Source organism: Gopherus evgoodei, chromosome 2 (genome assembly GCF_007399415.2).
Source record: "Gopherus evgoodei ecotype Sinaloan lineage chromosome 2, rGopEvg1_v1.p, whole genome shotgun sequence".
Taxonomy (NCBI): domain Eukaryota; kingdom Metazoa; phylum Chordata; order Testudines; family Testudinidae; genus Gopherus; species Gopherus evgoodei.
In genome coordinates this window covers 137,547,354-137,565,685 of record NC_044323.1, presented here as the reverse complement: position 1 = coordinate 137,565,685, position 18,332 = coordinate 137,547,354, and the positions used below count along the sequence as shown (strand labels likewise).

At 41.2% G+C, this 18,332-nt stretch overlaps 1 protein-coding gene across 4 annotated transcripts in view; it reads left to right on the top strand.

Annotated features, from left to right (window-relative positions):
• RETREG1 (reticulophagy regulator 1) overlaps nt 1-17,121 on the top strand; it is a 105,796-nt gene extending 88,675 nt beyond the window's left edge. For all 4 annotated transcript variants that reach the window (XM_030551740.1, XM_030551738.1, XM_030551739.1 and 1 more), the window contains 4 exons: nt 506-643; nt 6,053-6,117; nt 11,338-11,464; nt 13,305-17,121. In XM_030551740.1, coding sequence (XP_030407600.1) covers nt 506-643; nt 6,053-6,117; nt 11,338-11,464; nt 13,305-13,816 — 842 coding nt within the window. In that variant the 3' untranslated portion in view covers nt 13,817-17,121. The remainder of the gene's footprint in view (nt 1-505; nt 644-6,052; nt 6,118-11,337; nt 11,465-13,304) is intronic.
• The last annotated feature ends 1,211 nt before the right edge of the window (nt 17,122-18,332 follow it).

Here is an 18,332-nt window from a genome sequence, read left to right as displayed (position 1 = left end):
ATAGGGATATCATTTTGCTTCTGATTTACACTTGGAATGGACAAAAGAGTAGGATGAAGAGGACTTATTATTATTCATGTATTTTGAAAAGCAAATTTAGGTCCTTGTGAGAAGGCTTGGATTGATGTTACTAGAGAGTAAAGCTCTGTTTATCCAGATAGATTATGGCATAGGCAGCAGCTGTGGAAAACTGTGCCTACCCTGACCTCAATAGAATGCATTTATGGGGGCAGAAGAGAGGGTAATTTGATCTAAGTGCCCAGCCTTCTAGAGAGACTATGAAAACAGGAGCCAGTTGATTGAATAAAATGGTAATTTTTGTGATGTGGACCAGTAATCAGTAGGAACTGTACTGAGACCAGTAACTCCTCTGATGTGGCATTTACTGTTGTTTTAAGTTATGTAAAGGTAATTCTCTTTATATGTATGGCGTAATCTTTAGTTAGTGATTTAAACATAAATAGTTAAGTAACCTTTCTGTTTATATCTTGGTTTTGTGTTACAGTACTATGTGCCTTTTTATGTCCGCTGTTCAAGTGCAATGAATTTGGGCAGAAGATGTGCCACAAAATCAAGTCAGTTCTGCTGAAACTGGATTTTGGAATTGGGGACTATATCAAACAAAAGAAGAGAGAGAGGTCTGGTAAGTAACTAATACGGAGGGGGAGGAGGGAGAGATTGTTTAGTTTTTCCCATATGCAGTCTCAAATATTATATATCTAAAATTAGGCAAAAATCTGCTCATATTGTAATCATCACAGTTCATCTTTTAAACCAAGCATGAATATACTTGTCATTATTGGAATTCTAAACTAATGGGTGGGAGCAAAGTTGAAACAGTATGTCAGACTGACCGGTTAGGATGGGGGGAGGAGTTTTCTCATCTTCTTAGACTTGATCCGCCCCATCACGTCATATATTTAGGAAAACTGCTAGTTTTAAAATATGAAACATTAGTCTAGCCAGCTTACTCAGAGTTAACATGTACTTCCAAATGCATATGTTCTATTCACATTAAAGCACCTAATGTATAGTGACTAGATTGAGGCTTCTGAAATAAGGACTCCTAGATTCTAACCCATCTAAATTATGCTAGTGACTGTGCAACTTCAAGCAATTTACATAACCTCTGTGTGTCTGTGTTTTCCGATTAAGGTATTGTGAGGCTTAAGCAGTTTGAGATCCTTTGAACTAAAAGATACTGTATAAGTGCATGTTGTTTATTTTATTAAGATGTTTATTGTGGAAGGTGTGGGGGGGTCTCAAAGCAACTGCTGGGAAGGATATGAAATAATATACTCAACTATTTTTGAACCATGAAATTGCACTATAGTATAAAATCAAAAGGCCATACTTCTGACACTGAAATATTAGGAAGATGAATTAAAAAATGCCATCTTCATCCCAGATTTTCTCAAATAAACTTTTATTCTGGATCATCTTTATATGAGCAAATTATGATATTGCTTATTTGATTGTTCACATGACGGAGTGTGGCAGGGTGCTGCTAGGAAAGCCCTTAATCAGCTCCCGCCACCCCAGCCCCAATCAGGGGAATGGATTGGGGCTGGGTAAATAGCCAGTGCTTGCCAGGAAACTGCCCACATCTGCCACCTTCATTAACAGGAGCTAAAAGGCTGGAAGTGGAAGGGGGCGGGGTGGACACCAGGAGGGAAAGGTCAGGCTCACAGGGAGGAAGGAGCCTACTAGTCTGTTGCTGGTCAGGCCGGTGTGAGGCCAAACTGTGTAAATGGCCTGTAAATAACACTGCTCTACAGCCAAAATGCTTCTGAAATAAATGTAGTCCAACTTTACTAATTCTGGGTTACTGAGAACGAAAATGATGCTTAAAATTGTTGATTGGCTCTAGTTTTCAAGATATGCTATTGGGTCAGTATATACGACCCTTGACTTGGGAATGACGGAGGATAAGTGAGTTATAAAGGGAAGGGATCTCAGTTTAAACCAGAAATGACTAAAATACATCTTTGACTGGATCTATGAATAAATCTATGACTGGGTTTGGAAGGTACTTGCTTTTTAGGCAAAACAATGAATGATGCAATCGGAAGCTGGTATTGCATCATACATGATATGAATTGCATCATGTTATTCCTAGAAGTCATGGCTGATGCAATCATAACGAAGCTTACATTACTCTGCTGAACAAATTGCCCTACATCAGCTCTAGAAATCATACAGTGTTGTGCTCTCTTCTTTGTCAGTGTTTGATTTTGCAAAGGGACACATTTCTGTTTAGCCAAAGTGAGCAGAGATGCCTCGTACTTGTGTGAACAGTGCAGATAACTTCTGCTATGTTTGTGATGAAGTGACTTTTGCATTACAAAAGCGCAGTATAACCACTATGGTTAAGAAAGCCTATCACCTTTCTTTTGGCTGCAAAATTGGAGATCAGGACAAGAGGTGGGCCCCACACATATGCTGCAACACTTGTGCAACAAATCTTCGCCAGTGGTTGAACAGGAAAAGGAAATCTATGCCTTTTGCAGTGCCAATGATTTGGAGAGAGCCAACAGATCATACCAGCAATTGTTACTTCTGCATGGTGTCTTCAGTTGGGAAAGGTGTGTCAAAGAAGAAAAAGTGGACTGTGCATTATCCAAACATTCCATCAGCTATATGCCCAGTACCCCACGGAGGAGGACTGCTGGTTCCTGATGCACCAGAATCATTCTCACTTGAGTCAGAAGAGGAAGAGGATGAAACTTCTGGTCCTGAACCATCAATGTCACAGGACCCACATTTGCTCCCCTCCTCCTCCTCTGAACCACACCTCATAACACAAGGTGAACTGAATGACCTTGTCAGGGATTTGGAACTACCCAAGAGTAAGGCAGAGCTGTTGGGCTCCACACTACAGCAGTGGAATCTCCTGGCAGGCTATCAGGGCAAATGGAGCCAATCAATGCTTGCAGACTATTGCTGGACAGTGACAAGAGATGCTCCATTTAATGAATACAAGAGACAAGCCAAGAAGCGCCGAGTAAACACTGAATAGGACTAAACTATGTACAGAATAGTTTTTTGCCTTTTGTTTCATAATAAATTTTATTTATATAACCCTTTTGCTGATTTTTAAAGTGTTACATAAACAGGACAGGTGAAATATTATCATGTAAAGCAACCATAAACACATGAAAAGACCTAGGTTTACAATTTATGATTAAAACTCTACTATCTACACAATATACATAGACATAAAATGTAAAAACTTAAATATCTTAGAAACAGTAGCCAATCAGTTGTTTTAATTGTCATATTTGAATTCAGCACATCAAAATACATAATAAATATCACATTTTATCTCTGAAGCAGACGACTTCTCAAAAATTGTAGACCAGTGTAATGGGAAACTGCTGGTGGGGAAAGGACACAAAGAGCATGGGTGTTGCACCTACTTGGAGCATCCCTGAGTCTTTAAAGAGTGGGGCCAGCAGGCCAAATCCTATGGGGCATGACATGTACCCCGTTACACGTGGAGGCTTGTCCAGGACTCAAAGCTACTGCCAGCGAGTGGAAACCTGAGCATGGAGGGAACCGTGCAGTGGCTCGTGAAGCAGCAAGAGGAGCTGCAGAAAACCCTGCAGGCCTTTCAGCAGTCCCACTAGGCTAAGAGACAGGTCTTACTTGATTGGGAGGCCAAGCAACAAAAGACCCTCCTGGACTTCATCAGGGAGCAGGCCAGTGTACAGCAGCAGCTCCTTCACCGGTTGGGGAGTCCCCCAGGAGGTGATAGCAGCCATGCACCAGGGTTGATGCTGTGTAAGATGGGCCCCACCGATGACCCCGATGCCTCTCTGTTCACTTTTGAGCATGTAGCCATGGGCGCCAAATGGTACAAGGAGACCTGGGCCCTAAGACTAGCCCCCTATCTGGTCGGAGAGGCGCAGGCTGCCTACAAGGCCCTAACTAATGAACAGGCCAAAGATTATGAGGCGGTGAAGGCGGCAGTCATGGACCAGATGGGACTGTCAGCCAAAAACTACCAGCAGAAGTTTTGGGTGGCGCAGTGGACAGAGGGTTTATGGCCCCACACGTTTGCCCAGAAGCTCATGGGCTGGGCCACATGGTGGTTAAGGTCCGATACCCAAACAATGGGAGAGATAATGGTCCAGATAATCCTAGAACAATTTGTGCAGGGTCTCCCACTAAATGTGTGAGCCTACTAGTTTGTTGCTGGTCAGGCCAGTCAGAGGCAAAGCCGTGTAAATAGCCTGTAAATAGTGAGAAACTGGTGGTGGGGAAAGGACACAAAATAAAGAGCACAGGTGTTGCACCAGCTTGGAGCATCCCTGAGTCTTTAAGGAGCGGGGACAAGTGGCCAAATCCTACGGGGCGCGGCGTGCACCCTGTTACGGGGAGAAAGCAAGTGATGTTGGGAACATGTGTTTTGTCATTAGTATGAGGCTATTATTGATAATGCATCTTTAGCACCTTCATTGTAAGATTTTACATAGCTTTACAAAAACAAATGTAATTAAGCTTTACACCATCCTTGGGGAAAGGTATTCCCTTTGTAGATGAGGAAAACTCTGGCACATAGGTCTAGAGAATTACCCAAGGACACAAAGTAGTACATGACAGAACCAGGGATATAACCTACATTAGGAGATTGGAATCCAGACCCAGTATCAGCATCTGCTTTCTTCCAGCTAGACTACAGGAAAAAAATTACACTTCTTAAAATATCCTTTTTTCCAAAGATTCAATAAACATTTAAGAGAATTCCAATAAGACAGTCCAAACAACAAATAAATCAAAACTATCATTTAGCTAGGAAAGAAAATCTAAAATAAGAATTCTTATCACACCTGTGTTCCTTTCAGACATAGATTACAGTAAATTCTGTAGGCTTTGTTAAGGACTAAATCTGTCAGAAGCAAATTTCTATTAATAAATTTGTTAACTTTACCTCATTGATATTTTTTTCATTTATATTGTAATTTTAAACTGAAAACCAGGAAGTACAATGTTATGTTTCCCACAACTGTACTTGCGCACACTGCATGTATTTATGGAGCTTGACTCTTCAGTCACTTAAATGTTAGATCAGTAGAATGCACATTCAGTTAAAATTTTTTGTGCCATATAACCATGCATCTTGCAGTGCACTACTCCCCAGCTGCATTTTTCTTCATCTTAATATGTATTGGGGGTGCTATCAGAGAAAAGTAAAAATTGTATTTGGAGGGGCCCAGGAGCCTATCAGCTTTTCTGCTAGGCTATAATGCTGCTTCCAGTTAATTTCCTTCTTTAAAAAAAATGGATGGAGGATGAGACTGTTTCTGAGAGAGGGGCAGAGAAGGGTGAAGGCAAAATGTGTGTTCTTTGTATGTTAATTGGAGACACCTGTGACCCAACAAAAACTACCAGACCTACTTTGTCACTTCCAGTGCAAATTTGAAGGTAGTTAGGATGAATTCAGGGGAAAGAATGAGTGGGTAAAAAGGAGGGGAAAATCCTGTGCATGAAGACCTATATATACATATCCAGAAATTACATACATTTTAATCAGTATGAAAATAGCATGGTTTGCATACCCACTGCCTGTTTTAAATCCATAAAATACAGCCATCTCAACACTAGACTAGCTATGTGGAAGGCACAGTTTTGAATTGTAGTTACTTGAATTGTTTAATTTGTGTTAACTTGTACTCACAATGTAGTTTCAGGGATGTATAGTCTCAAAGCACTTCACACAGCAAGGAACAACAGGTTTTTAAAAGAAATAAACATAATAAAGGCGGATGAGTATGCGTCAAGACAATGCGGACGAATGTTCTCTCTCCAGCTATAAATGCTACAGAATAATAGCTCAATAAATATCCAGCTTCTCAGTCAGCTTGTTTTACACCACCAGCTTATTGTATATAATATATGAATCATTCATTGTGTTAACAAATGAAGCCCATTTATTTATGATTGAATTATTTAAGGAGCTGTAACTCAACAGAGACAATAGAAATAACTCAGAAATGCTTGGTCATCAGGATAGATAGAAAATAACTAACTGTAATTTTCTTTCTTTCAGAAACTGCAAAACCAAAATCCACAGAAGATGACAGTGAATTAGACATATCAGCCCTGTGTCCTAAGGTGACTGGATTTTAGTCAGCTCTTTTATGTGAAAAAGCACTGAAGAGTATGAAAACTTCTCTTGGTCTCTGTGCTCTGTGAAAGACTAGTTTTTTTCCTCCTAATAAGAGACATGCTGTTGCTGACCAGGAACACAGCCATGTGCATCACATCATGTTCTAAAAGTGATTCTCACTGTCTCCATCCTGAGAAATTGACCCAGAAACTAACGACATCTATGACTTCAGGTCCCCCAAATATCTGTAGCCCACTGGGCTATTCATCTGGAGAAGCTACAAGATGTTACACCTCTATGGTATTGGCTGCATAAGGACTATACCAGAATTTCACAGCAATTGAATCTATCCCACTTCTCAGGAGTGGAGATACAGATTCTTATTATTATTACAATAGTGCCTAGAGGCCCAACTGACATCATTGTAAAGGAGATTCATTTTGCTCTTTGCAGCACCCCCTCTCTAACCTCAAAATATGTAAAGAAACATTCTTCTTCAAGTAGTGTCCATGTGGATGCTCCACTGTAGGTATGCCTGTGTCCCTGTGCGGCTGATAGGAGAACTTTGGTAGCAGTGTCTGTTGAGCCACCACATGCATTGTCTCTACTCCTGCTGCGCCAGGAGGCTAGCCAATATGCACAGGCTAACTGTCCTTAGTTCTTTCTCAACTTCCCCTGGCTAGAGACAGAGCCATTAGCTGTCTGTTCACAGATCGTTAACCCCTTTTACAATTGCAATTTTTAGCTTCCTCTGAAGCCTCTTTTCTTCATTTGCTTTTCTTATCTGTTGCCTTAAAAAAAGAAATGAAAAAAAAAAGATTTTATTCTTTTGTCAACCCCTCCCCCCCATGGGCAGGAGGACACCCCCTCCCCCCAAAAAAGGTTATGCCCAGCTCCCTGGCTTCCAGAAGTGACGCACTTGCAGCAAGGTGATCCCTGTTGCAAACAAGCACTTTCAGTTTATCAACTGCCTGGGCAAGGGCTACATCAAACAAAGGTGTACCCTCTGCCAGCAGCTCTGGCAGAGATCCCTCAAGGCAGAGAGCTTCACCAAAATGATATCTTCATGGAGGCAGCTCTTTGACCTCAATCTTCTGATGGACGGTCTTCCCCACAGCCTTCAACTTTGAAAGGACAGTGGGTCGAGGAAATGGAATGGGAACTCCTCTCTCAAGTCAAAAATACGAGCAGGAAGTCCCCTCAGTGAGCCTAGGGATAGCCATAGGCAATAGCCATCTCACTCAGTATCCTCGGCACCGAGATCACAATCCGGCACTCACACCTCATGGCAACAATTGGTATCCAGTACCACTCACAGGCCCATAGACCCATTGGGCATGGGCACTGAATTATCAGTACTGAAAGATAAGGACAAGCATCCTAGGAAGATGCTCCTAGTATGTAAGTCGACCTCGGTACTGCTAGTGACAGTAGCCCGCCTGGCACCAGAGAGACCAGTACAGACAAGGTCTCCATCTCCCTGACACCAGGAGAATCAGTACCAGCAGAATTCCACCCGACCAGAGACTTCTGCACTTGAGTCTCCACCGCTCAGTACCATCATCAAGGCATCATGTTTTTGCTGAGCACAGAGGATATCCCTGCATGCCCATCCACTATCTAGTGAGGGGTCAAACAGTGAGCCAGAGGAAGTATCACAGGACTCCTCCCAAGCTCCATATGCGATCAGCTATCAACAGGATCTGGGAATGTACCAGCAGATGGTATACCAGCACCATCTTGGTACAGCCACCTATGGGAACCTCCATTAGGCCCTATGCCACCATAATGGCCATACTGGGACCATTAGGTGGCACATTGAGAGCCTGCCTCGCAAGCTTCAAGCTTGCCCGAAAACCCTCCCAGAACACTCCTTTGGCCACGGCAACTAGGGCGTCAGAGCCTCAGGAAATGGAGGAAGAAGAGGCTGACGAAGAAGTAACATCTAAAGCCATATTCTCTTCCCCAGATGAAGCGGTCATGCCTTTACAACTGTCCTTAGTAGACAGTTTCCATCCACTGGAGGAGGTCACCAGCTTCTTGATATCCTCCTTGAAGATCGCCCTCCCAATTCATGAAGCCGTCTTAGACCTGGCTAAAATGGTGTGGCAAACCCCGGCATCAGTAGCTCTAATGTGCAAGCATGCGACCAAGAAATATTATGTCCCCACAAAGGAATCACAGTTCCTTTTCTCCCACCCACCACCATTCTGTCATGGTAGATGCCGTGAATTCCCTTATCTGACAACACCATTCCAGGGCAACATCCTACCACAGGGATAGGAAGTGCCTTGATCTGTTTGACAGGAAGGTGTATTTCTCATCGTCCTTACAATTCCACATTGCCAACTATCAAGCGCTCACAGCAAAATACGATTACACAAACTACAATAAGTTGAATGACTTTATTGATAAACTGCCAAAGAGTCATCGGGAATCCTTCAAGGCCATCATTCAAGAGAGATAACTAGTGGCAAAAACATTGCTACAGTCAGCCCTCAACACCACCAGCATGGCAGTTAGATCCATCTCCACAGCTGTGGTGATGAGGCAGGCGTTATGGCTCCAGTTGTCAGGATTCAAATGAGATGCAGACCACAATAGAAGACCTCTCCTACAAGGATGCAAAGCTCTTTGTTGAGAAGACCAGTGCCTACCTCCATACCCTGAAGAATTCCAGGGCCACTCTCAGGTTGCTGGGAATTTATACACCAGGGCAAAAGAGACGGTTTAGCGCCCAATCCCAACACAGACCATATATGACTCAATTCCCATAACAATGCCATTATGAGATGCAAAGAAAAAAGGGGAAATTCCCAAAGTTCAAGCCATCCAGTCCACAGTCGTTAACCCAGTCCCCTGCCTGTAAGCACCACTTTTGATGGGCAGATCAAGGTGCCACAAGACCACTCCCTGAAACTGACTATGATTATGCACCCATCTGGCAGCATTGCACAGTTCCTGGGAACACGTAAATCAGACACATGGATCTTAGAGATCATCTGATCCGGATACTCCATCCACTTCACCTCCCTGCCCCCCACCCCACAATACCCTTCCCTGTCCCTCTTCGGGGACCCTTCTCACAAGAGTCTACTATGACAGGAGATAGACTCCTCCAGTTAGGAGCCATAGAACGATACCTCAACATCTATGAGGCAAGGCGTTCTACTCTTGTTACTTCCTAATACCCAAAAAAAAGAGAGGTTGGAGATCCACGCTGGACCTCGGAGCTCTCAACAAGTTTGTCAAAGCTCAGAAGTTCAAGATGTTCAGATTATTGATGATTATTCCATCACTGGACCAGGGAGACTGATTTTCAGCCCTCAACCTATAGGACGTCTACTTTAACATTTTGATCCTACCGGCTCACAGACGATTTCTCAGATTCACTTTGGGACACGACCATTACCAATACAGAATCTTCCCTTCGGACTCTCATTGGTCCAAAGAGTATTTTCCAAAGTTCTCCCAGTGGTAGCAACTCATTTACACTTGCAAGGGATAATGATCTACTCATACGTGGACAGTTATCTCCACAGAGCCTGATCACTTCAGGAGGCTCATCGAGCCATCAATACCACGATACACTTGTTTACAGATTATGCTTACAGATCAATACCCAGAATTCAACCTTCAGGCCAGTGCAGCACCTGGAATTCATAGGGGCCGACCTCGATGTTCTAGAGGCCAAAGCCTTCCTACCTCAACACAGGTTCCTATCCCTGGTCTCACTCATAGACACGGCTCAATGCAATCTCCAGATACCAGCCAGACTGCCTCTAACTGTTAGGGCATATGGTGGCAGGAACAGCTGTGATACCACATACCAGACTCCATGTGATACCTCCAACTATAGTTCAGTTTGGTTCACAGATCAAACGGGGACAGGCTGGACAAACCCCTGTCACTACCTACCAAGATCAAAAACTCCTTAGACTGGTGGAAGTGTGTGTTACCTCCTAGCACTCCTTAGACCAGTGGTGGACAACCTGCAGGCCACATGTGGCCCATCAGGATAATCTGATTGCGGGCCGTGAGACATTTTGCTGATGTTGACAGCCCATAGGCATGGCCCCCGCAGCTCCCAGTGGCCGCAGTTTGCCTTTCCCAGCCAATGGGAGCTGTGGGAAGTGGCAGCCAGCACATCCCTGCGGCCAACTGCTTCCTGAACCTCCCATTGGCCGGGAATGGTGAACCGCAGCCACCGGGAGCTGCGGGGGGCTGTACCTGGGGATGGTCAACATCAGCAAAATGTCTCGCAACCCGCAATCAGATTACCCTGATGAGTCACATGGTCCACAGGCTGCGGGTTCCCACCACTGTCTTAGACCCAGCCAATACATACAAAGTGATCACCCTCTTGCAGACATCACCATTGTTGCTCCTTACCATCTACGCATCACTCGTATGGTGGGGTGCACATTTAAATGGCTTCTACACATCAATTTCCTCAAACTGAGAGTGGTCAGGAATGCCTGCACCTATTTCCTCCCTCTGATAGCAGGATCACATACAAAGCTCCTAAACAAGACAAAATAGCCGTTGTGCGGGGGTGGGCGGTCACCCTTCCTATGCACGGAGGCAATGAGACTATGGAACTGGTACATTTCTCACAACGTCAGTTTGTCTGCGGTTTACCTCCCAGCACTAAGAATTCGATAGCGGATAACCTCAGTCACAAATTCCCACATGATCACAAGTTGGAGGTGCCCATCAGTACTCCATGACCAGGCTCTGGGCAGCGCTTACCTCAAGCAGCTCCCAGAAGCAGTGGCATGTCCCCCCTCCGACTTCTATGCAGAGATGCGACCAGGCAACTCTGCACATTGCCACGTCCGCAGGCGCCACCCCTGATGCTCCCATTGGCTGTGGTTCCCGGCAAATAGCTGTGGGGACGGGACTTGGGGCGGGGGCAGCGTAAGGAGCCCATTGGCTGCCCCTACGTGTAGGAGCTAGAAGGGAGACATGCTGCTGCTATCAGAAGCCACGCGGCGCTGGGCAAGCCCCTGACCCCACTCCCCGACTGGAGCTCAAGGGTCAGATTAAAATGTCTGAAGGGCTGGGTGCAGTCCCTGGGTTGTAGTTTGCACACTCCTGGTCTGTGTGATATCACAGGCAAGATGCATTACATTGTTTTTCAGTGTCTAGGCATTAATTTAACTGTAAAATGAATTCTCTGAGTGTAAGAATGCCACATTTCATGTATTTTTATATATTTATAGATTAGTCCTACAGCTATTGCTAAAGAGCTATCGGTGTCTGACACAGATGTATCAGAGGTATCTTGGACTGATAATGGGACCTTTAATTTATCTGAGGGATACACTCCACAGACAGATACATCTGATGGTATGTAATGGTTTCATTTAAGTCTTCATTTATTACAGTACTCGAAATTATCTAAAATTTTAGGGTACATCAGGACATGACAAATTCCTTGTAAAAGCTGACATTTTTTATTAAAATTATATTGCAATAGGTTTAATTTATTGTGTTTTGGGGACATCTGCTGGACAAGGATTATCTATGTCTTGTACATTATGCAGCACATCAGTGTATAACTTAAATAACAGCAGCAAAGACTAAACTAAACACGTTCAGAGCCAGCAAGACCAGCAATCTACACCAGAGTTCTCAGGCAGGGTGGAAAAATAGGATTTATTCTCTTGCTCTATGGTGTGTGTGTGTGTGTGTGTGTACCATGTTAATATAAAGGAAGTTGAAGAGGAAGAGCATATCTTAACATGTTCGGTAACCACTCCAGCAGCCAATTAAAGAAAAGCATTAATGGACTCCAAATAATAGAATCTTGGGGGAGATAGGCATCATTGAGCCAGGATTGGATGGAGAGGCTCATATGCTAGAAGGAGATACTCAAAGACATCTTTTTCAAGGCCAGATCATGAGATCCTTACTCTGTTTTTACTCAGCCAATCTCCCAATGGGAATTTGCCTCAGTGAAGACTGAGCAGAAGCACAGTAAGGAGTTCAGGATCTGGCCCTCTGAATAAGTTATGGAGAACTTCCACCTAGCTAGATCAAGAGAAAGACCATAGTATTGTAAATGTCATTGATATTGTATATACTGTATCTGGTGTCACTACAGAAGTCCTGATGTAATCTATTCAGTTAGTGGTTCTGCTATTCTGCAGGTCGTGTATTTTTCTAATCTGGAGGTTACTTAAAATTGCAAGTAGGAAGTATTGCAGGATAGTTATAAATGCCAAACCAGTGTCATTTAATTTTCTTTTTTTAAAGTAGCTATCACAAGTTGTAATCAAGCAGCAGTATTTGGTGGAAAAATATACATTTACATATTTATGATTCATTTAAACTTCAGGGCTTTAAAATCTGTTAGCCTTTATCAAAATGCCTCATCACTTGTTCTTATGAAACACAATACATTCAATCAGAGTAATTTTTTTTTATATCCTCAGTGCACATTAGAACAAAGGTTTTTTTCATATATATATATTCTAGCATCAGGTCGTAAAGGCACACTGTGAAATTTTAATTTTTTTAAAAATTCCGCATGTTACTAATAACACTTTGGATTATTAAAAACAAATCTATTAAAATCCAATTTACTTTTAACCATTAAAAGTGAAACTACACTGGTCAGTTTTGCTAAGGTTTTGTGTTCAAAATTTGTGGGGGATGTTTTACATACAACTTTGATATTAACAAAAATGTTTTCATGTTTTTTTCATACCTTAATGAAGAGATTTGTTAATGGATTCAGACATTCCTGAGCAGATTTTACAACCAATCCCTATCAGTATGGTGCTCATGCATGAGGACCGCAAGATGAGTTTCACCAGGCAGTTTTTATTTTGTAGGCCAAGTGAAATGTAAAAAGTAAACAGTGTAAGTGGTAAAAAAGAAATTAATTTTTACATTTTTAATAATCTAAGGAAGCTTTTAATATTTACTTTTAACCTGACATTCTCCCATTAAATTATTAATGTTTTCTCACTGAAGTAATATAGTCAGATTTTGAGCAACAATGTTTGCAGCTTTGAAATACTGAGTATATACTTTGAGAAACATCTAATCTGAAAGATGCCAGAAAGCTCTCCTTGTTAAATCACAAAATTGTGGTAAGGAATAAACTTTACTAATAATTATTTGTGTTCTTGCATTCTCCTTTGTTTGCTAACAGTATTTTCAATTGTTAATCACTTACTAGATTTTGACCGACCTAGTGAGCATGAAGAAGCTTTTACCAGAGATCTTGCAGAATTTCCCTCTCTAGAAAATGGTGCAGGAACAAATGATGATGATGACTCAAGCATTGGCATTCCCATCCAGCAGAAGAGAAAAAAGGAACAGATGCCTTCCAAGATGGCTCATTCTCCTAGACAGAGGAAAGAGAGGCAGTCTGCCACAGGTCTCTTCCTTCCTTTGACCACTGACCAAACCTTTAACTTAGTGAGTGATATTGCTGGTGATGTTATTGCAGCTGCAGTGTCTGCCGCCATCAAAGACCAGTTGCAGTCCACACAGCGAGCACCCTCACAGGTAGTCCCCAGTTTGAGTGAGGAGACAGACACAGAAGAAGCTGATGATTTTGAACTGCTTGACCAATCAGAGCTTGAGCAGATTGAGAGTGAACTGGGGCTTACACAAGGCCAAGAAGAAAAGCCACAGGAAAAAAAGAAATCTTCAGGCTTCCTTTCAAATCTGCTTGGAGGTCATTAACCTGGAAATTGGAGCTAGTAACGTAGCAGAAGTGAAACAAAAAAATCAAATGCAAAAAAAAAAGGAAAATGCTCAGCTGTAAGCTTTAACTATTACTTCAGATGTGTTGTAGTAATATCCCTTACACAGAGTGAATTAATTGAATACATATCATCTGACCCTGATAGTTAATGTTTCTGATAGTTATGCCTCAATGTAGTAGCATGGAAATGAAGTATCTAGCCACTTTGGTCACTGATAAATGTTAGAAGTCAGTTGTTATCTAAGAAAAAATTAAATTGCCAAATCTAGATTTTGGGGCCAAATCTAGATTTCGGAGTCCTCAGTCAAATGCTCTTCACCTTCAGTTTGTTTACACTTAGTTTTCAAGCATCCAAAGCAGTTAACGATATGTACAGTGAAGAGAAATTATGAATAGGATGCAGTGAGATTAGCAGAATCTCATCTGCCTCTATTATAGTGAAATATCTAGATCCCTATTGTGTGTGGCACGTTTGATGCCCATATTCTGCATAAACCTTGAATTTAAGGATGTGTGCAACGCCATCAAAATTAACAAAAGTGGTGTTGCATATGTAAACTTTCAAATTAATTTTTTGATAAGCTGATACATTTCCAAGTTATCTCTGATGTTTTAGGCTTGTAGAGTTATGAAATGGCATGCTACTAAATTGACCGCCTGCTGTATTCTCTGCTAGAGTCTGGTACTGGGCAGCAATGTCCATAAAAAGCAAGGCAAAAACAATGTTACACTTGAGATTATGGATATCATGTAAACTGAACAAGGCTTTTGTAGTTTTTGTTTTTTAATTTTAGTTTGGAATAGGGAAACCAAGAATATTCAAGGTGAACAGAGAGAGGCTTTTTACCTGCCAATACCTGCAGTCAGGGTTCTGTTTTTTTAATGAGACAGCTGCTATCACTCCTAACTGAAGTCATTAGAGAGTTATTCTTTAAGCTGTATCTGGTGTTCAGTGAGGCCAGATGTTAGAGAAGAAACTCAGAAACTTCTTGGCATACAAGTGAAGGAGGAACTTGTATAAAAATATTTATTGGTAATTTTTAACTCCTCACATACTCAGAGTGGCTTGGGATCTTAAGTAACTTAGTCTGTTTTGTTTTTGTTTTTCAAGATTTTTGGTTCACCTTTAAACAAAGATGAAAGGCAATGCCCATTTAAGGTAAACAAAGATTAACAGGAAGAAGTAAAGCTAGTTTTATTAGTGAGCTGTAAATTGTTAGCAGGGTTGAGGGACCATGTCAGCTGTTATCACTAATCTTTGTGATCTCCTATTTGCTGGCATTTTACAGGTGAATGTTGTTATCTAGATCTGTCAGAAAGTACAAACCAAGCTAATAGCAAGGTCAGCTTTTCTTCCATAATAGAATATATTTAGAAAAAAACCTTGTTTTGAAGTAGCACCCTTTTACATTTGTTTTTCTTTCTGAGGCATTTAAAAGCTAGACAGATTGCCAAAAAGATTTTAGGTAAAGGAAAGCTATGGAAGACTTTTGACACTAGCTTTATTGTTGCTTATGCTTATGTGTCAGTAATGCATATTAACTGTGTTTGCTGTCCTTTATCGGTACAAAAGTGAGCCTGTGCCTTCATTATCTAACCCATCCTGAAAGAAGTGAAAACTGGATATAGAGGCCACAAAATGTAGTTTTTAAAATTACATCATTTTGACATTTAATAAAAGTTTCTGAAAAATATAGAAAACACAGCCATATATTTTAAGCAGTGTTAGCTGTGAAGTTGTTTTATGACTTTTTCCCAGCTTGTGCATTCCCGTTTAGTAAACAGACACACACACAGGCTGTGGTCACAAAATTAGTGAGTGTAAAAGCCATTTCAGTTTCTCAGATGAATAAAGAACACTGTTTCCTTAATGCATGTTTAAGACAATCTGCATAGTCAGAAGAGTGTAAGTTACAAGTCACCGATGAAGCTTTCAGAACATCTTGACATTAGTATGCTTCCTTGTGTGCTAGTGCAAGTAACAAGAATATTAACAGGGTACAACATATGAAGAAACTGGATGGGCAGGGCTGGACGGGGGGGTGTTTAACAAGATTGTAAGTGGATGATGCTAGCTTACTGTTGATGGTGGCATTGTAACAGTGTGCACTTTATTGTTTTCTGAAGAATATTTGTGGTTACAAAATTATATAATACAGGGGCACTCTTACAGAAATGCAAATTACATCAAGGAAGAAAAGCAGTTGCAGGAGGAGTTGCTCAGACTTTTTGTAAATGATCCATTTTCTGGTTTCAAGATAGAAAAGTAAACCAATTTGACTACATGTTCCAGTGTGGAATAAGTCCTGAATTGTCCATAAGGAAGCAAGGCAAAACAAACCTGAACATACAACATACTGAAATGTGGGAGCACAACTGCTCATTACCTGTGTTTGGCTTTTTAAAATATTTTGTTCTTCTGTTTTTATAGTAGTTAAAGAATCATTAACTGTTCAAGACCCAAATACTGCAGGATTGGAAGAATAGGACTTAATAAAAATTATTAGTAGCAATAAAATTATAGCATATCTTTCATACTTTATTAATATCAGATTGACCCACGAGCATCTGTGAGAGCTGAAAAAGGAGGCTTTGAGCTCTGAATAGTAAGTAATTGAGCATGCCATGATTTTCTGCAGAACTTTCTCAAAAAAAGACAGCAGAAGTCAGAAGTACTTAGTTCAGAAATAATTAAGAAATATTGGTTATGCATTCCCTTTGCATTAGTTGGATAGCTGAGCATGAAGAAACATTTTCTGTCCTTCTAAAAGATCCCGTCCACAGTGTGTTCAGTTGGAATTCGTATTAGGGATCCTAAGTTTGCTGCACTCAGCAGCAGCAGCAGCAACAAAATAAGCTACTGAACAATTACATCATTTTACAATCTTGCAATAATTCGCATGGCTTCTTTCTTACCAAGAGTCTTGCCACCTTCAAAAATTAATAAAATTACAAAAACAAAGTCATATGAGTATGAGAGTAAATTAAATAGTGTAAAAGTGTATATTTGCTTCATAGAAAACTTTTTTAGACACAATGTATTGTAAAATATTATATACACACATTGAGCTAGATAGTGATTGTATCTTTAAAGGATTTCTCCATTTGTTAGAAGAGTATATATGGACCCTCCTAGTTCAGTCCTCCTTACTCAATAAAATTCCTATTGACTTAATTAGGCCTGTTGCCCTAGTAAGAATGGCTGAATTGGGGGCAGGGCCGGCTTTAGGCCAATTCCACCAATTCCCCTGAATCGAGACCCGCGCCCTGTGAGAATCTCTTCCCTGGCAAGAGGCGCCTTTTAAATTTTTACTCACCTGGCGGCGCTCCGGGTCTTCAGCAGCACTTCAGCAGTGGGTCCTTCACTTGTTCTGGGTCTTCGGCGGGTCCTTCAGTGCCGCCGAAGATCTGGAGCGAGTGAAGGACCCGCTGCCGAAATGCTGCTGAAGACTCGGAGCACCACCCGGTGAGTACAAGCCCCACGTGTTTTTTTAACATGTTTTTTTTGTCTTCCCTGCCGGGGCCCCGTCGAAACTGTTCGAATTGGGCCCCGCACTTCCTAAAGCTGTCCCTGATTGGGGGCCTTAATTATGTCACTCCTGTTTCTTGAATATGTTAAATTCAGAATAAAGGACCTTTTCAAAAAGCTTAAACTTGGAGATAGAAGCCTTTTTGGCACATACATAGTCATAAATGCATACCTTTAATCCTTTAGTGAGCTTGTTTCTTTTTTAAATTGAATCTACAATGAGGAGGGATAGCTTAGTTTATTTGAGCACAGATAAATAGGACATTACTAAATATGAAAAAATACAGATTTTACTTGCTTTTAGTTCATTTTGCACTTATTCCAAACGAATACCAATTTAACTAAGCACTCTGTTGAACAGACATACCTTGGTCTCCATTTATTTAATATGAAAGCAATTAATGGTCTCTATACAAGCTAGGCAGATAACCAGAAACTGGAAAATTACAGAATGTCTTAAACTGTTTATCTAAAATATTTTGCAGCACTTTACCTAATATGATTACTGTTTTATAAACATGGAATTATTATTAATTATTATTATTGTAATTGTAAAACCATTTAATAAATATGGTAGTTTTTATCTTTCATTATATAAAATTGTACATTTGTTATTCCAAAAGTATAACTTTAGTTAAGTTAATGCCACTTTTTTTCCCCTCCTAATCTGATGTGAACCACTGTTTAATAGTGTGGAGGGTCATACTAAATAAATGATCTTAACTCTCAGCTACAGCCTGATAATTTTAGAACTTTATCCATGCAAGCAGGGTCTGAATGAGCTCTCTGCTGACATATTGTGATGAGCTGGAGGGAAAGACTTCAGGAATAGACTGTATTTGCATAGGCACACCTATTCTGCCTATATACACAGCAGAGGGAACTGCTCTGCCAAAATGATCAATTTGGGCTGGTGTTGGGTTACAAATCACTCTAGTATTTGAATGCAGGAGTAATGGAATGTT